The sequence below is a fragment of the Aegilops tauschii genome, chromosome 3, assembly GCF_002575655.3.
Source record: "Aegilops tauschii subsp. strangulata cultivar AL8/78 chromosome 3, Aet v6.0, whole genome shotgun sequence".
Lineage (NCBI taxonomy): Eukaryota > Viridiplantae > Streptophyta > Magnoliopsida > Poales > Poaceae > Aegilops > Aegilops tauschii.
The window spans coordinates 607,872,906-607,892,889 of NC_053037.3; the positions used below are offsets into that span (position 1 = coordinate 607,872,906).

At 42.4% G+C, this 19,984-nt stretch overlaps 1 protein-coding gene across 3 annotated transcripts; it reads right to left on the reverse strand.

Annotated features, from left to right (window-relative positions):
• Positions 1 to 13,152: 13,152 nt before the first annotated feature.
• LOC109756593 (DNA mismatch repair protein MLH1) lies at positions 13,153 to 19,688 on the reverse strand. 3 transcript variants are annotated; one of them, XR_012205747.1, is made up of 17 exons: positions 19,334 to 19,684; positions 18,607 to 18,779; positions 18,453 to 18,525; positions 18,237 to 18,371; positions 17,956 to 18,166; positions 17,466 to 17,614; positions 17,273 to 17,371; positions 16,728 to 16,800; positions 16,428 to 16,560; positions 15,996 to 16,090; positions 15,812 to 15,920; positions 15,341 to 15,500; positions 15,004 to 15,165; positions 14,505 to 14,682; positions 14,106 to 14,254; positions 13,618 to 13,767; positions 13,153 to 13,501 (listed from the first exon to the last, which is right to left on the reverse strand). XR_012205747.1 is itself a non-coding variant. In XM_020315443.4 (16 exons), the coding sequence occupies exons 1-16, from the start codon at positions 19,562 to 19,564 to the stop codon at positions 13,723 to 13,725; spliced, it is 2,175 nt and encodes a 724-aa protein (XP_020171032.3). In that variant the 5' UTR covers positions 19,565 to 19,688; the 3' UTR covers positions 13,504 to 13,722. The 3 variants fall into 3 exon arrangements, 2 of the variants coding, with proteins under 2 accessions (XP_020171032.3, XP_073367389.1); XM_020315443.4 differs by lacking the exon at positions 13,153 to 13,501 and having other exon boundaries at positions 13,504 to 13,767; positions 19,334 to 19,688; XM_073511288.1 differs by lacking the exons at positions 13,153 to 13,501; positions 13,618 to 13,767 and having other exon boundaries at positions 14,013 to 14,254.
• Positions 19,689 to 19,984: the final 296 nt, after the last annotated feature.

A 19,984-nucleotide genomic window follows, 5' to 3' on the forward strand; every position in this document is an offset into this window, starting at 1 on the left:
TCATTCCGTTTGGACTCCGTTTGATATTCTTTTTCTGCGAAACTCTGAAATAGGCAAAAAACAACAATTCTGGGTTGGGCCTCCGGTTAATAGGTTAGTCCCAAAAATAATATAAAAGTGAATAATAAAGCCCAATAATGTCCAAAACAGTAGATAATATAGCATGGAGCAATCAAAAATTATAGATACGTTGGAGACGTATCAAGCATCCCCAAGCTTAATTCCTGCTCCTCCTCGAGTAGGTAAATGATAAAAACAGAATTTTTGATGCGGAGTTCTACTTGGCATAATTTCAATGTAATTCTTCTTAATTGTGGTATGAATATTCAAATCCGAAAGATTCAAGACAAAAGTTTAATATTGACATAAAAAATAATAATACTTCAAGCATACTAACAAAGCAATTATGTCTTCCCAAAATAACATGGCCAAAGAAAGTTATCCCTACAAAATCATATAGTCTGGCTATGCTCTATCTTCACCACACAAAATATTTAAATCATGCACAACCCCGATGACAAGCCAAGCAATTGTTTCATACTTTTGACATTTTCAATCTTCACGCAATACATGAGCGTGAGCCATGGACATAGCACTATATGTGGAATAGAATGGTGGTTGTGGAGAAGACAAAAATGGAGAAGATAGTCTCACATCAACTAGGCGTATCAACGGGCTATGGAGATGCCCATCAATAGATATCAATATGAGTGAGTAGGGATTGCCATGCAATGGATGCACTAGAGCTATAGGTATATGAAAGCTCAAAAAGAAACTAAGTGGGTGTGCATCCAACTTGCTTGCTCACGAAGACCTAGGGCATTTTCAGGAAGCCCATCATTGGAATATACAAGCCAAGTTCTATAATGAAGAATTCTCACTTGTATATGAACGTGACAACATAGGAGACTCTCTATCATGAAGATCATGGTGCTACTTTGAAGCACAAGTGTGGTAAAAGGATAGTAGCATTGTCCCTTCTCTCTTTTTCTAACATTTTTTGGGCCTTTTTCCTCTCTTTTTTATGGCCTCTTTTTTTTCGTCTGGAGTCTCATCCCGACTTGTGGGGGAATCATAGTCTCCATCATCCTTTTCCTCACTTGGGGCAATGCTCTAAAAATGAAGATCATCACACTTTTATTTTCTTACAACTCATCAATTACAACTCGATACTTAGAACAAAATATGACTCTGTATGAATGCCTCCGGCGGTGTACCGGGATATGCAATGAATCAAGAGTGACATGTATGAAAGAATTATGAACGGTGGCTTTGCCACAAATACAATCTCAACTACATGATCATGCAAAGCAATATGACAATGATGGAGCGCGTCATAATAAACGGAACGGTGGAAAGTTGCATGGCAATATATCTCGGAATGGCTATGGAAATGCCATGATAGGTAGGTATGGTGGCTGTTTTGAGGAAGGTTTATGGTGGGTGTATGATACCGGTGAAAAGTGCGCTGTATTGGAGAGGCTAGCAATGGTGGGAGAAAGAAGAGTGCGTATAATCCATGGACTCAACATTAGTCATAAAGAACTCATATACTTATTGCAAAAAATCTACAAGTTATCAAAGCAAAGTATTACGCGCATGCTCCTAGGGGGATAGATTGGTAGGAAAAGACCATCGCTCGTCCCCGACCGCCACTCATAAGGAAGACAATCAATAAATAAATTATGCTCCGACTTCATCACATAACGGTTCACCATACGTGCATGCTACGGGAATCACAAACTTTAACACAAGTATCTCTCAAATTCACAACTACTCAACTAGCATGACTCTAATATCACCATCTTTATATCTCAAAACAATTATCAAGCATCAAACTTTTCTTAGTATTCAACACACTCATAAGAAAGTTTTTATTAATCTTGAATACCAAGCATATTAGGATTATTTAAGCAAATTACCATGCTATTTAAGACTCTCAAAATAATCTAAGTGAAGCACGAGAGATCAATTGTTTCTATAAAACAAATCCACCACCGTGCTCTAAAAGATATAAGTGAAGCACTAGAGCAAAACTATATAACTCAAAAGATATAAGCGAAGCACATAGAGTATTCTAACAAATTCCAAATCATGTATGGCTCTCTCAAAAGGTGTGTACAGCAAGGATAATTGTGGTAAACTAAAAAGCAAAGACTCATATCATACAAGACGCTCCAAGCAAAACACATACCATGTGGTGAACAAAAATATAGCTCCAAGTAAAGTTACCGATGGAAGTAGACGAAAGAGGGGATGCGTTCCGGGGCATCCCCAAGCTTTGGCTTTATGGTGTCCTTAGATTATCTTGGGGGTGACATGGGCATCCCCAAGCTTAGGCTCTTGCCACTCCTTGTTCCATAATCCATCTAATCTTTCACCCAAAACTTGAAAACTTCACAACACAAAACTCAACAGAAAATCTCGTGAGCTCCGTTAGCGAAAGAAAACAAAAGACCACTTCAAGGTACTGTAATGAACTCATTCTTTATTTATATTGGTGTTAAACCTACTGTATTCCAACTTCTCTATGGTTTATAAACTATTTTACTAGCCATAGATTCATCAAAATAAGCAAACAACACACGAAAAACAGAATCTGTCAAAAATAGAATAGTCTGTAGTAATCTGTAACTAACGCAAACTTCTGGAACTCCAAAAATTCAGAACAAATAGGACGGCCTAGAAAATTTGTTTATTGATCAGCATCAATTGGAATCAGTATTTTATCACGTTCTGGTGATTTTTAACAATTGTTTTCGTGAACAGAAAGTTTCTGGAAATTACAGCAAGATCAAATAACTATCATCCAAGAAGATCCTATAGGTTTAACTTGGCACAAACACTAATTAAAACATAAAAACACATCTAACAAGAGGCTAGAACAAATATTTATTCCTAAACATAAGCAAAAAGCAAAAAAAACTAAAAATAAAATTGGGTTGCCTCCCAACAAGCGCTATCGTTTAACGCCCCTAGCTAGGCACAAAAGCAAGGATAGATCTAGGTGTTGCCATCTTTGCTAGGCAATCCATAAGTGGCTCTCATGATAGATTCATATGGTAATTTTATTTTTCTTCCTAGGGAAGTGTTCCATGCCTTTCTTTAATGCAAATTGGAATCTAATATTCCCTTCCTTCATATCAATAATTGCACCAATCGTTCTAAGGAAAGGTCTACCAAGAATAATAGGACATGAAGGATTGCAATCTATATCAAGAACGATAAAATCTACGGGCACATAGTTCCTATTTGCAACAATAAGAATATCATTAATTCTTCCCATAGGTTTCTTAATAGTGGAATCCGCAAGGTGTAAGTTCAGAGAGCAATCATCAAAATCACGGAAATCTAGCAAATCGCACAAAGTTTTAGGAATAGTGGAAACACTAGCACCCAAATCACATAAAGCATAGAACTCATGATCTTTAATCTTAATTTTAATAGTAGGTTCCCACTCATCATAAAGTTTTCTAGGGATAGAAACTTCCAACTCAAGTTTTTCTTCATAAGATTGCATCAAGGCATCAACGATATGTTTAGTAAACGCTTTATTTTGGCTATAAGCATGAGGAGAATTTAGCACGGATTGCAACAAGGAAATACAATCTATCAAAGAGCAATTTTCATAATTAAATTCCTTGAAATCCAAAATAGTGGGTTTATTAACATCTAAGGTTTTGATTTCTTCAATCCCACTTTTATCAATTTTAGCATCAAGATCTAAAAACTCCGAATTTTTGGAACGCCTTCTAGGTAAAGGTGGATGATATTCAGTCCCATCATTATCAAGATTCATATTGCAAAACAAAGATTTAATAGGGGACACATCAATAACTTTTAGATCTTCATCTTTATTTTCATAGAAATTTGAAGAACACGATTTCATAAAGCAATCTTTCTTAGCACGCATCCTAGCGGTTCTTTCTTTGCACTCATCAATGGAAATTCTCATGGCTTTGAGAGACTCATTGATATCATGCTTAGGAGGAATAGATCTAAGCTTTAAAGAATAAACATCAAGAGAAATTCTATCAACGTTCCTAGCCAATTCATCAACTTTAAGCAATTTCTCTTCAAGCAAAGCATTGAAATTCTTTTGTGAATTCATAAACTCTTTAACACTAGTCTCAAATTCAGAGGGCATCTTATTAAAATTTCCATAAGAGTTGTTGTAAGAATTACCATAATTATTAGAGGTATTACTAGGATAAGGCCTAGGATTAAAGTTTCCTCTATACGCGTTGTTACCAAAATTATTCCTACCAACAAAATTCACATACATAGATTCATTATTATTCTCAATCAAAGTAGACAAAGGCATATCATTAGGATCAGCAGAAACACTCTTAGTAGCAAATAATTTCATAAGTTCATCCATCTTTCCACTCAAAACATTAATTTCTTCTATCGCATGCACTTTTTTGTTAGTAGATCTTTCAGTGTGCCATTGAGAATAATTAACCATAATATTATCTAGGAGTTTAGTAGCTTCTCCTAAAGTGATTTCCATAAAAGTGCCTCCCGCGGCCGAATCTAAAAGATTTCTAGAAGCAAAATTCAATCCGGCATAAAAATTTTGTATAATCATCCATAAATTCAAACCATGAGTAGGGCAATTACGTATCATTAATTTCATCCTCTCCCAAGCTTGTGCAACATGTTCATGATCAAGTTGCTTAAAATTCATAATATCGTTTCTAAGAGAGATGATCTTAGCGGGAGGAAAATACTTAGAGATAAAAGCATCTTTGCACTTATTCCAAGAATCAATACTATTTTTAGGCAAAGACGAAAACCAAGCTTTAGAACGATCTCTAAGCGACAAAGGAAATAGCTTCTATTTAACAATATCATTATCAACATCTTTCTTCTTTTGCATATCACACAAATCAACGAAGCTATTTAGATGAGTAGCGGCATCTTCACTAGGAAGGCTGGCAAATTGATCTTTCATAACAAGATTCAACAAAGCAGCATTGATTTCACAAGATTCAGTATCGGTAAGAGGAGCAATCGGAGAGCTAAGGAAATCATTATTGTTGGTATTGGTAAAGTCACATAATTTGGCATTATCTTGAGCCATCGTGACAAACAAGCAATCCAACACACGAGCAAGAAAGCAAGCGAAAAAGAGGCGAACGGAAAAGAGAGGGTGAATAAAACGGCAAGGGTGAAGTGGGGGAGAGGAAAACGAGAGGCAATTGGCAAATAATGTAATGCGGGAGATAGGGGATTGTGATGGGTACTTGGTATGTTGACTTTTGCGTAGACCTCCCCGGCAACGGCGCCAGAAATCCTTCTTGCTACCTCTTGAGCACTGCGTTGGTTTTCCCTTGAAGAGGAAAGGTGATGCAGCAAACTAGCGTAAGTATATCCCTCAGTTTTTGAGAACCAAGGTATCAATCCAGTAGGAGGCTACGCGCTAGTCCCTCGCACCTACACAAAACAAATAAATCCTCGCAACCAACGCGATAAGGGGTTGTCAATCCCTTCATGGCCACTTGCGAGAGTGAGATCTGATAGATATGATAGGATAATATTTTTGGCATTTTTGTGATAAAGATGCAAAGTAAAGTAAACAAAATATAAACGGCACCAGAAATAGCTTGTTGTCGGGAGATTAATATGATGGAAAATAGACCCGGGGCCATAGGTTTCACTAGTGGCTTCTCTCATGAGCATAAGTATTTTTCGGTGGGTGAACGAATTACTGTTGAGCAATTGACAGAATTGAGCATAGTTATGAGAATATCTAGGTATGATCATGTATATAGGCATCATGTCCAAGACAAGTAGACCGACTCCTGCCTGCATCTACTACTATTACTCCACTCATCGACCGCTATCCAGCATGCATCTAGAGTATTATGTTCATGAAAACAGAGTAACGCCTTAAGCAAGATGACATGATGTAGAGGGATAAATTCATGCAATATGATAAAAACCACATCTTGTTATCCTCGATGGCAACAATACAATACGTGCCTTGCTGCCCCTACTGTCACTGGGAAAGGACACCGCAAGATTGAACCCAAAGCTAAGCACTTCTCCCATTGCAAGAAAGATCAATCTAGTAGGCCAAACCAAACTGATAATTCGAAGAGACTTGCAAAGATAACCAATCATACATAAAAGAATTCAGAGAAGATTCAAATATTGTTCATAGATAAACTTGATCATAAACCCACAATTCATCGGTCTCAACAAACACACCGCAAAAGAAGAATACATTGAATAGATCTCCACGAGAGAGGGGGAGAACATTGTATTGAGATCCAAAAAGAGAGAAGAAGCCATCTAGCTAATAACTCTGGACCCGAAGGTCTGAGGTAAACTACTCACACTTCATCGGAGGGGCTATGGTGATGATGTAGAAGCCCTCCGTGATCGATGCCCCCTCCGGCGGAGCTCGGAACAGGCCCCAAGATGGGATCTCGTGGGTACAGAAGGTTGCGGCGGTGGAATTAGGTTTTTGGCTCCGTATCTGATCGTTTGGGGGTACGTAGGTATATATAGGAGGAAGGAGTACGCCGGTGGAGCAACAGGGGGCCCACGAGGGTGGAGGGCGCGCCCTGGGGGGGTAGGCGCGCCCCCCTACCTCGTGGCCTCCTATTTTGTTTCTTGACGTAGGGTCCAAGTCTCCTGGATCTTGTTCGTTCCAAAAATCACGTTCCCGGAGGTTTCATTCCGTTTGGACTCCGTTTGATATTCTTATTCTACGAAACTCTGAAATAGGCAAAAAACAGCAATTCTGGGCTGGGCCTCCGGTTAATAGGTTAGTCCCAAAAATAATATAAAAGTGAATAATAAAGCCCAATAATGTCCAAAACAGTAGATAATATAGCATGGAGCAATCAAAAATTATAGATACGTTGGAGACGTATCTTGCCTCAATATTATTTCTCTGAGAATCTTGTTCAATTCTCTTAGGGTGGCCTTCAGGATACAAAGGTTCCTGAGTCATTTTACCGGTTCTAGTAGCCACTCTAACAGCATAATCATTTTTCTTACTATTCAATTCATTGAGCAAATCATTCTGAGCTTTAAGTACTTGTTCCACTTGAGTGGTAACCATAGAAGCATGTTTACTCATGAGCTTAAGTTCACCTTTAACTCTAGACATATAATCACCCAAGTGTTCAAGCATATAGGCATTTTGTTTTAACTGTCTACCAAAATAAGCATTAAAATCTTCTTGCTTAACCATAAAATCATCAAATTCATCCAAACATTGGCTAGCAAACTTAGTAGGAGGGATTTCAGCTTTGTCATATCTATAGAGAGAATTTACCTTTACTACCTGTGTCGGGTTATCAAGACCATGAGTTTCTTCAATAGGTGATGGATTAAGATCATATATTTCTTCGACAGGCGGTAAATTAAGACCATGTATTTCTTCAATAGGAGGTAAATTCTTAACATCTTCAGCTTTAATACCCTTTTCTTTCATAGATTTCTTTGCCTCTTGCATATCTTCAGGACTGAGAAATGGAACACCTCTTTTCTTTGGACTTGGTTTAGGAATAGGCTCAGGAATTGGCTCAGGAGCTGGCTCAGGAAGTGTCCAATTATTTTCATTTGTCAACATATTATTCAATAGAATTTCAGCTTCATCCGGTGTTCTTTCCCTGAAAACAGAACCAGCACAACTATCCAGGTAATCTCTGGAAGCATCGGTTAGTCCATTATAAAAGATATCAAGTATTTCATTTTTTTTTGAGAGGATGATCAGGCAAAGCATTAAGTAACTGGAGAAGCCTCCCCCAAGCTTGTGGGAGACTCTCTTCTTCAATTTGCACAAAATTATATATATATCCCTTAAAGCAGCTTGTTTCTTATGAGCAGGGAAATATTTAGCAGAGAAGTAATAAATCATATCCTGGGGACTACGCACACTACCAGGATCAAGAGAATTAAACCATATCTTAGCATCACCCTTTAATGAGAACGGAAATATTTTAAGGATATAAAGGTAGCGAGATTTCTCATCATTAGTGAACAGGGTGGCTATATCATTTAATTTAGTAAGATGTGCCACAACAGTTTCAGATTCAAAGCCATAAAAAGGATCAGATTCAACCAAAGTAATTATATCAGGATCAACAGAGAATTCATAATCCTTATCAGTAACACAGATAGGTATAGTAGCAAAAGCAGGGTCATGTTTCATTCTAGCATTAAGAGATTGCTGCTTCCATTTAGCTAATAACCTCTTTAGATCATATCTATCATTGCAAGCTAAAATAGCTCTAGCAGCTCCTTCTTCCAGAACATAACCCTCAGGAACAACAGGCAATTCATATTTATTAGGGGGAGAGTCTTCATCATCACTATCTTCAATATTATCAGTTTCAATAATTTCATTCTCTCTAGCCCTAGCAAGTTGTTCCTCAAGAAATTCACCAAGTGGCACAGTAGTATCAAGCATAGAAGTGATTTCATCATAAGTATCATGCATAGCAGAAGTGGCATCATCAATAACATGCGACATATCAGAATGAATAGCAGAAGCAGGTTTAGGTGTCGCAAGCTTACTCAATACAGAAGGTGAATCAAGTGCAGAGCCAGATGGCAGTTCCTTACCTCCCCTCGTAGTTGAGGGATAAATTTTTGTCTTAGCGTCTTTCAAGTTCTTCATAGTGACCAGCAAATATAAATCCCAAGTGACTCAAAGAATAGAGCTATGCTCCCCGGCAACGGCGCCAGAAAATAGTCTTGATAACCCACAAGTATAGGGGATCGCAACAGTTTTCGAGGGTAGAGTAGTCAACCCAAATTTATTGATTCGACACAAGGGGAGCCAAAGAATATTCTCAAGTATTAGCAGTTGAGTTGTCAATTCAACCACACCTGGATAACTTAGTATCTGCAGCAAAGTATTTACTAGCAAAGTAGTATGGAAGTAACGGTAACGGTAGCAAAAGTAATATTTTTGGGTTTTGTAGTGATTGTAACAGTAGCAACGGAAAAGTAAATAAGCGAAGAACAATATATGAAAAGCTCGTAGGCATTGGATCGGTGATGGAGAATTATGCCGGATGTGGTTCATCATGTAACAGTCATAACATAGGGTGACACAGAACTAGCTCCAATTCATCAATATAATGTAGGCATGTATTCCGAATATAGTCATACGTGCTTATGGAAAAGAACTTGCATGACATCTTTTGTCCTACCCTCCCGTGGCAGCGGGGTCCTAATGGAAACTAAGGGATATTAAGGCCTCCTTTTAATAGAGTACCGGAACAAAGCATTAACACCTAGTGAATACATGAACTCCTCAAACTATGGTCATCACCGGGAGTGGTCCCGATTATTGTCACTTCGGGGTTGCCGGATCATAACACATAGTAGGTGACTATAGACTTGCAAGATAGGATCAAGAACTCACATATATTCATGAAAACATAACAGGTTCAGATCTGAAATCATGGCACTCGGGCCCTAGTGACAAGCATTAAGCATAGCAAAGTCATAGCAACATCAATCTCAGAACATAGTGGATACTAGGAATCAAACCCTAACAAAACTAACTCGATTACATGATAGATCTCATCCGACCCATCACCGTCCAGCAAGCCTACGATGGAATTACTCACGCACGGCAGTGAGCATCATGAAATTGGTGATGGAGGATGGTTGATGATGATGATGGCGACGGATTCCCCTCTCCGGAGCCCCGAACGGACTCCAGATCAGCCCTCCCGAGAGGTTTTAGGGCTTGGCGGCGGCTCCGTATCGTAAAACGCGATGAATCCTTCTCTCTGATTTTTTTCTCCCCGAAAGTGAATATATGGAGTTGGAGTTGAGGTCGGTGGAGCGTCAGGGGCCCACGAGGCAGGGGGGCGCCCAGGGCGGCAGACGCGCCTCCCACCCTCGTGGACAGGGTGTGGGCCCCCTGACGTGGATTCTTCTTCCAGTATTTTTAATATTTTCCAAAAATATGTTCCGTGGACACTACTGGAATCAGCTAATTTCCCATCTGCCAGCTCTTTGCCGTCTGCTAGCTGACGGCAAAGAAGCTCTTTGCCATCAGCTACCCAAAAGCAGACGGCAAAGAAATGGCAGACGACAAAGAAGCTCTTTGCCGTCCGCGAGCTCTTTGCCGTCTGCCAGCAGACGGCAAAGAATCTTTGCCGTCCGCTGGCAGACGGCAAAGAGAGAGGTGGCCCCCACCCCCCGCCCGTTTGGAAAAAACTTAACGGCCCACCTCTTTGCAGGGCGGACGGCAAAGAGAGGCGGACGGCAAAGAAGACAGTACCTAACGGCCCGTACCCCCCCTGCCCGTTACTCTGTTCTCTCCTCGCCGACGCGCCCCGCCACCACTTCCCACCCCACCGCCGCCGCCGCCGCCCGCCGCGCGCCGCCGCCCCCACCACTCGCCGCCGCCCGGTCGCCCCACCACCCCACCGCCCCCCCGCCCCGTCGCCGCTGCCGCCCGGCGCCGTCGCCCCACCACCCGTCGCCCCCGCCGCCCCGTCGCCCCCCCCAGCCCCGGCCCCCCCGCGCCCCGTCCCCCGCCGCCCCGCGCCCCACCGCCCCGGGCCCGGCCCCCCGCCGCCCCAGGCCGCCCCCGCGCCCCGGCCACCTCCTCCATCGGCCACCTCCTCCACCGCCCCGCCCCCCTCCTCCACCGGCGACGGCCTCCACCGGCCCTGCCCCAGGTGAGCCCCCCTCCTTTTTTCTGTTTTTTCTGTTATTTTTCCTTTTTAGTTTTAGTTTAGATTTAGTTTTAGTTTTAGTTTTAGGTTTAGTTTTAGGTTTAGATTTAGTTTTTTCCTTTTTTCTGTTTTATTAGTTTTAGGTTTATGTTTAGTTTAGATTTAGTTTTAGTTTTAGATTTAGGTTTAGTTTTAGGTTTAGTTTAGTTTGAGGAAAGAAGAAGAAGAAGAGAAAAAGAGGAGAGGAGGAGAAGAAGAAGAGGAAAAAGGAAAGGAAGAAGAAGAAGAGGAGGAGGAGAAGAAAAAAAGAAGAAGAGGAAGAAGAAGAAGAAGAAAAAAGAGGAGAGGAGGAGAAGAAGAAGAGGAAAAAGGAAAGGAGGAAGAAGGAAAAAAAAGGAAGAAAAGGAAGAAAAGGAAGAATAGGAAGAAGAAGAAAAGGAAAAAAGAGGAAAAAAACCCGACCCGACACGGCACCCCGACCCCGACCCGGCACCCCGACACGACACCCCGACCCCGACACCCTGACCCCGACCCCGACACCCCGACCCCGAGCCTGACCCGACACCCCGACACCGACACCGAGACGGCACCCCGACCCCGACCCAGCACCCCGACCCGACACCCCGACCCCGAGACCCCGACCCCGAGCCGGACCCGACACCCCGACCCCGACACCCCGACCCCGACCCGACACCCGGACCCCGAGACCCCGACCCCGAGCCTGACCCGACACCCCGACCCCGACACCGACACGGCACCCCGACCCGACACCCCGACCCGACACCCCGACCCCGACCCCGACCCCGACACCCCGACCCCGAGCCTGACCCGACACCCCGACCCCGACACCGACACGGCACCCCGACCCCGACCCGGCACCCCCAGACCCGACACCGAGACCCCGACCCCGACCCCGACCCCGACACGGCACCCCGACACCGACACGACACCCCGACCCCCGACAGCTCCCGAAAAGGTGTTCTTTGGCCTTCCAGAAGCCGACGGGGTCATATATTTGTGAATTATTAGTTAGGTCATATATTTTTCGATTTTGTTATGAAAAACATCATATATAATTGTGTTGATCGGGTAGTTTTAAATGTGCAGTTAGTTCATATCACTGCGAGGTTTGGTGTTCGACGACCTCGCCGTGCGTTTGACGAGCTCTGCCCCTTCGTTCGTGGGTGAGCACAAATGACATGTCCTCCTCCCCCATTAATTATTTGATATATTCCGATGAAACTTGATAGCTAGCTATATATGTGTCTTGAATCACCAGTATGCGTAACCAATATGTGTCTCCCGTTCGAAAGCGTCATAGTTATAAATATGCATGCATTTGCATATTTATAACCTTGATTCTTTCGAATTGTCCAACGCTATCCATGGACAGCCCGAGTATGTTTAGATTGGGTTCGTTTTCCCATATGCTTTGCTCCGGATCCGACGCATAAATTTCGTCAGTGCCTCCCCTGTTGTTCTCCGGGTACACATCCTCTCTGTTTATTGCAGAGACGTGTATCAGGAGAACAGCGGGGAGGTGCTGCCGAAATTTTGCGTAGGATCCGGAGCATAGTATGGGAAAATGAACCCAATCTAAACATACTCGGGTGGGATTAGGACCTATCATTACCTATTAGAGTGTAGGTTGCATGGACGTAATAAAATTGACAAAGTAGATCAACTGATGAATATATACATGATGAATTATGTATATATATATATATATATATATATATATATATATTTGTTGTGTCTAGTAGCTCTAAAAGTCAAGATGAGTGATCGTGCGTGGATGTACACCGGTCACACTGGTCAAAACAAATGGAGCACTGAATGGTTCACAAAAACCAAGGGGTTTGTGCGAGCCGCATTTGCAAATGTCCAGAGAAAAACCTGGTGCCCCTGTTTACGGTGCGGCAATTGGGAAAAGAGGACAGAGGCTGAAATGGGCAAACACCTGCAAAAGAGTGGTTTTACGCCCGATTATACGGTGTGGACATTTCATGGTGAGTCTGCCCAACGTGACCGAGCTGAGGTGGATCGTCGTCGCACCGACGAGCATGGTACCGGGATGGAAAACATGGTGCAAGACTTCGATGATGCTCGGGATTCGAACGAGGAGATGGAGGAATCTGCAAAGGCCTTCAATGAAATGTTGGAGTCTTCAAAACGTCCGCTCCATGAGCACACTGAGCTTTGTCAGTTGGATGCCATCTCACAAGTAATGGCTCTGAAGGCTCAGTTCAATTTGGGCAGAGAATGCTACGATGCAATGATGACAGTATTTGGACGCTTTCTACCCAAAGGCCATGTAATGCCTGCAAACCTGTACCAGTCGGACAAAATCCTCCATGCACTGAAGATGCCCTATGAGAAGATACATGCCTGTGAGAAAGGATGTGTCTTGTTTAGGCTTGACTATGCGGACTTGAACTATTGTCCCATTTGCAAGTCTTCCAGGTATGTTGTGGTAGACAACAGTATGGGTGAGAAGACACAGACCAAAATCCCCATTAGTGTTCTTCGGTATATGCCAATCGTACCAAGACTTCAACGTCTTTTCATGGTCGAAGAGACGTCCAGACAGATGACATGGCACAAAACGGGCAAAAGAACCGAACTAGATGCAGATGGGTATCTGATGATCGTACACACATCGGATGGTGTTGCATGGAAAAAGTTTGATGAATTACATGCTGACAAAGCGGCAGATTCGAGGCATCCTCGAGTCGGCATCAGCACGGATGGGTTCAGTGTGTTTGGTATGACGGCAGCCCAATACAGTTGTTGGCCCGTATTTGTCTTTCCACTCAATCTCCCTCCCCGGACAGATTCTGCAAACAAAGAACATTTTCCTGACGTTGATAATTCCAGGGCCCAACTATCCGGGAAAAAATATGAATGTGTACATGCAGCCGCTTAAGGACAAATTTCAAGAAAACAGTGGCACCGTTATGTACGCAAGTCCGTCCCAGAGGGAACAAGCAAAGGCGTCGGTCGGTCGCGCTCTCCCTTCCTTCTCTACATATCGTGCGACCGGCTGCCTTTGTGTCGGCTAGCATCTCTCGAAGATCTTGTAAAGCTTGTCTAGAGAAGCAATCTGCATAGGTTCAAAATTACAGCTCAATATCAGAGTGTGTTGATGCCGCGTCATCTATAAAGAAAAAGAAAGGCATTTCACACAGTTCTAGTGGGTTGCGCTTGAAGCCAGGCCATTCTTTTTTATTACTCGCTGTCGAAAGTTGGACTGCCTATGTTGGTATGCCTACTCGGAACAATGTCGCGTGTAATGTGGCTTGGTGATTGTTTGGGGAAAAAAATACATTGAGCAGTGTAAATAGACAGGAGTGCAGTAACAGACTATGGTGCGAGCATAAGCACAAGACTGAACTGAAGCACCAAACGTAAAGGACAACTGAAGCGGGGTGGGGAGGGAACCTGGACGAATGTTCCGTCTGTTGCCATCGACTTAGGGGGCTTGAGGAAAAGTCGCATGGACGGGAACAAGACGTGCTGGATGGTCCACTCGCGTTGAGCCCATGCCGCCTCTGCTTCCGCAAGCAGCTCTTGGTCGATGTCATCTTCATCTGTAATGGAGTACATATTTAGCCCCAATGGCAATTAACTCTGAATGAATATCTAGCGCAGCATCATATATAATGGATATATTCTTTAGTATGTCTATTTCAGTGTCATGTCATCTTGGCGGTTAATGGGAAGCGAAGTCGGAGAAACTGCGGATTCTGTTACCTACTAGGTTGTAACACTAAGCATGTATGTTCTTCATGCACTTTAATGGGTATACAACTATAGAATACAGATACCCAACAAGCTCACCTGTACTTGTTAAATCGTTATCAGCCTGTCCAGCGCTTTCCATGGAATCTTTATTTTTCTTGTATAATCGAATGCCTTTGCCAGATGGATTTGGAAGGATGGGAGGATGAAGCGCATAGAAGTTTCCAATAGCAGCTGCTGCCGTTCTGAAGCACTCTTTCTCAACGTCCCAGGCAATCTATTATAAGATGGTAATCACTAAAAATCAGGACTGCCAGTTTGCATAACTAAAGTAAAATCTGAACCAAAATATATCATAAAGCAACAACTCCCGGAAATGGAATTCCGAAACAATTTAAGATATGAATAAGAAACAGAAGTTACTCGCGGACAGCTAGCTGCCATATCTACATGAAACACCAAAATTAAATTTTGAACACGGTATCAGCCTGAAAACCTACTTGCCATCGCCTCAGCAGGGAATGGATAATCAAACATCATGACCAAATTTAAAATACCATATGTAATGAACGCAACAGCATAATAAAAGGAAACCTACATCATTTCCTAGAGTCAACATGAACTCTGGAAGGCGATCCATATCAGGGGTGTACTGATCAAGTACAACAGGAAGTCTGGTAAGGTTGCCACCTTGATCAATGTGAATAGAGAAGTACTCATTAATCATCTCAGCATTTTCTTTCAGTATCTCAGTGTTCACCTGCAAACAAGCACTATCTTCATCAAGAGAGCGATGCTACATGAATCAAACGATCTAGCCGTATCACAAGAATCAAGAAACAGAAACAATATGCAGGTGGACAAATAAAAAACTTGCATCTGTTCTATCACCTACAAGATCAACTAAGACTCGAGGAATTAAGAAAATAACTTACTTCTGCAATTTCTAGTTTCTCCTTCTCATTTACATCACTCATTGACTCGTCATCTTTCAGTGCCATTGTCAGCAACTCCAGAAGCGGAGCTGGTTCACTGAGCTGTATAGCATTGAAGTTCCCAAAACGGCACAAGGCTTGTTGGTACATGAGTTCTTTGCTGCATCACAAGCTGAATCATCAATATCACATAGTACAGAAAAGAAAACAATGCAATATTTGGAAGAGGTGCTTATTATTTAGTAGTTGCAGGCATTCAACTGGATGTGATATGAATGGATAGCAGTTTGATGGTGGTGTGCGCAAGCAATATCGTTTGTGTGCACATGCATTTGCAAATATGTACAGGTAACTGGAGTATCGGTTACCTTCAAAGAAATATGTCAGATATTAGAAGAAAAAATCTAGCTTAAATAAGATATAAGGCATGGAAGAGTAAGAGTAGTCATCAATGTAATGCCTAGAGTTTACCTAACATTTACCACATTGACAAGGTATAAGAGGGTATTGTGTTGTATCAAAGCGAAAACTTCATCGGCAACTCCAACATATGTGCAATTCTTAACAATATCGAAAAGGCCTAGCAGAAATACATAAATCATCAGTCTACAAAAATGGAGACAGATTCAGACATCACAGGTTAAGATGAGCTCACCAGGATGTAAGTTATAATCTATTTCTGTAACAAGCTCATGGCGACTGGACAAATCACCAGCATCTTTTGGATTTCTTCTTGATCTTACAATATTTCTTGGAAACCATATACAAACAGAAGAAAAAAATAAGCCACAGTAAAAAAATAGTGAATATCACTGTACTCCCTTCTTCAAATAGAATTTATGAATTGGCAACCAGTGTAGAAAAAGGTCCAGCACTCGCAACTTAACCAGAGTTATAGACTTGTAGCATGTAAACAGCATGAATCATTAAATCCTCACATGAGGAAAGGCAAACAACAGGTACTTAGTGCACAATTTGATGCACATGCAGAAAAAATTCAGGGAGCACAAACAGATGACCAAATAAGACAGCATAAAAAAAATACAGAAAGTGGTGACCGGTGTCAACTTGCTAATGAAGATCATACCTTACGGCAACAAGGCCAGATTTCTTTTCAAGATTTGAAGTTTGACCTTGCCAATAGGTGTGCAACCTTCCAGATGGATCGCGTGGATCTGTTCTGACCATTTGGCTCACAGGAATCTTTTGAGATTTTTCTCCTACAGTATAATATATTTATACTAAAGATTATTCGCTGGATGGTGGTGGTTTCACACGCCCTTTACTAGATAGCTCAATAATACACAGTTAAGTAATGTGATGTAGCAGTATAGTGTGCTTATGAAACATTTTAGCTTGAAATATGCATATGGTATATGCTACATACCAGTAGGCGTGCTGACTTCAGTACCCTTGTCCTTTCGTGTGTTAGCTTGAGTAAGTGCTGAAGAGTTTAGTGCCTGCAATTCACATGGAACAAGCATCACTAATGTGCACAAAAGTTTACATCAAAATATAAAAATACACATGCACATAGTTTTTATAACTGAGATAGCTAAAGTTCATCTGCAAATTAAATTTCTTTAAATTTGCATTCAAAGAGCCAAATAATATAACAATCTACTCTGAAGGGGCAAGTTTTTGATAAGTCAATTTCCCAAGAGAGCAAGTTTTTGAGAAAATGACAACATACGAATTTCAGCATGACTTTCTGCAAGTGTTTATGTATATTTGAAAATTGATGCACTATGCAACTGATAGTAGCTTTTGAACAGATACACTGTCTCTAAAGATAGAGGTAAGCAACCATATGAACACTTAAAAACTGATCTTCAGCAACTGTCGCACCATATCAACTGTGATAAGTCATGAGACACAACAATAACAGATCAAGTATCTGTGAGTTTACGTAAGCATGAACAAATGAATAACCTGAGTTTGGAATATCCTTGTGTTATTACAGTTCATCAGTTTTTCCTCGATGGCATCTTTAATTTTTTCAATAATACGCTCTTGATTTAAGAGGCTAACCTGCAAGACAGAAGGAATCACTTAAATCATTTGTTCTCTAACTGAAAAATCGCAGAGATGTTGGACATCAGGCTCAAATTTTGCCAAAAAATACCTCCTTTTTGGTTGGATGTATATTGACATCCACGTGTTCTGGCGGAAGATTGATGGACATGTATATGAAGGGTTTGGATGCTTGAGGCAGTATTGCAGAGTACACGAATTCAGTAGCTCTTTTCAAAGAAGTGCAGTCTACAAGTCTATCTGAAGAGGAGATATGGACAGTTATGGGATAAAGCAAACAAGGAACAGCCATGATAATAGAGAAACAATACATTACTAATTCACTGACAGTTCAATCACAGTGGATGCATCATTTAAAACTTTGTTGGTCTTACAAAATTATTCTTTTAAAGATATCCCCTTGTTCATCGAAAATATGTGAACAGGATGCGGCCAGATTACTCTGATCAGAGTTACATAGCATCTTAACATGAGTATCTACATGGGCATCGCAATATATTTTTAGTGCATATGAAATCAACTGAATTTACTTACGGAGGAAAAGGCTCTAAAAATTTACTAGTGCCATGTAATTTGTATACCATTTATGAAAAGAATCATAGTAGTCTTTTTTGCCACATAATTTGCATTTGAGATGAAACCATCCATCTTGAATATTTCATCTACAGCATTCTCATCTGAAACCTGTATTTCCATCAGATCACGAACAACTGAAGCCCCATAGACATTCCTAATAGCATCTAGCCTTGAAGACGTGCTCCCACTGTGAACATCTGCTCTATTGGCTCCATGCTGTGACAGAGGATGAGGCAAATGTCACCTTCTTAAAACTCATGAGAAAACAAAAGACAGCTATATTTACCTTTCTGCAAGAGAAGTTCACATTGATGTGATGGACTGCAAACCGACTGATGAAGTCCACTATCTTTGGATAGTCGTCATTGGAGTTCTGCAGTGTTTTCCTACGAGCTACCATATTGTAGAATAAATTTTCAACCTGCATATTAAGATTTTTTTTCTTGTAAAAATCGCAATACATATCCAATAGAGCAAATACTATGCAAAGTTGCAAACTCACCATGACTTGAGTTCCTTTAACCGCAGCACAGGGCTTCGGGTCATTCTCCATTACTCCATCCCTATAAGAAACTCTGAGAGTACAACATGGTAATAATCATTAACAGACGACTCTAGAGTCAAGCAGAAAGATTTAAAGTTGCTCATGGTCTGACCTGTAGCCATGCAGCTGGCCTTCTGTTATTGTTGTCACCGTAACATGGCCAACATAAGTCATACTGGCCAAAGCCTCCCCTCTGAACCCCATGGATTTTATTGTCTGTAGATCCTCATATGCAGACAACTTTGAGGTAGTATGTCTCTCACACAATATCGGCAAGTCCTCACACTGTGAAAGGAAAACCAAGTTAGCTGACAAAAGTGATGGTCAACAATGCTTGTGCAAATGCTTTACATATGAGATGCTTATAAGAAATATTCTGAACATGCCCAACTCTTCAAATACCCAACAATCAATACTGTCAAGTACCCTGCAGACGCCTAAGCCTGCCCTCTTTATAGCACAAAACAAGCCCAGTTCGTAGTATCATAGACAACTAAATGCAGCCTAAAGGCAATTAGCACTAACAATCTCAAATGGCATATTAATATAGGTGTGCCCTCATTTGCCCATGGCATAGCAGCCCCTATGCAGTTTTTTAGGCCTGAGTCGGAACAAACAGACACAGATCCAGTGTAGAAAATCACCAAGACCAAAATTCCCAATCATTCGCCCACATGGCCCTGTACGCGCTTAGGATTAACAGCTCGTAATCAACAGAAATCACGATTAACAGCTCGCATTTGAAGGATTTTTGCACTAGCAGGCGCCCGCGGCAGCACCAAGGGTTGAGGGGATGGGGGGATTGGGTCCGGGGTTTAGGGTTTAGGAAGCGAGCGTACCCGGATGCCGTGGCCGTCGTCGGAGACCTGGATGAGCTTGAGGCCGCCGTCCTTGACGGTGACGGAGACGGTGGAGGCCCCGGCGTCGATGCTGTTCTCGACGAGCTCCTTCACCGCCGACGACGGGCGCTGGATCACCTCCCCCGCGGCGATGCGGTTCACCACCGACTCCTCCAGCCGCCGGATGCGGGGCGGGGCCCCGCCGCGCGGCGCCGGGTCGTCGACCTCCATGGCCGCCGCGCCGCGCCGCGTGTGGGGACCGGGCCTAGGAGGTGGGGAATGGGGATTGGGGAGGGAGGTTCCGCCGATTTTGGTATTCGCGCGCGCGACACTGATTATTGCTCGCCTTACTTCGGTATTCTTTTTGCATCATAATCATCGATTCGTTATACTCCCACCATTTCAACTTTTCATCTAGACCGCAAGATTTTCATCCAAGAGCCCAAAACAGATCCGCACTATTCATCTTCTTCCTACCTTCCTTCTTCCTTCTCACGCTCGCCCCCAGCCTGTCCTGCCCCAACCGCCGGACTCCACCACCCGCGGCCGGCGCACGCCACCGCGCACCGCCTTGCCTCCCCGCCCTTCCCTCAATCTCTCTCCATCGTCGTTGCTGGCCACCGCCCCAGCCATCCCTCTAAACGTCGCATC

Bases quoted from the DNA above. Each gene is read 5' to 3' on its own strand.
- LOC109756593 (XM_073511288.1), bottom strand. From the start codon at position 19,564: ATGGAGGTCGACGACCCGGCGCCGCGCGGCGGGGCCCCGCCCCGCATC. The intron at 18,780-19,333 runs GTACGCTCGCTT...TTCCTTTCACAG, and splicing joins ACGACGGCCACGGCATCCGG to TGTGAGGACTTGCCGATATT. The intron at 14,255-14,504 runs GTGAGCTTGTTG...ACTCCATTACAG, and splicing joins TAACGATTTAACAAGTACAG to ATGAAGATGACATCGACCAA.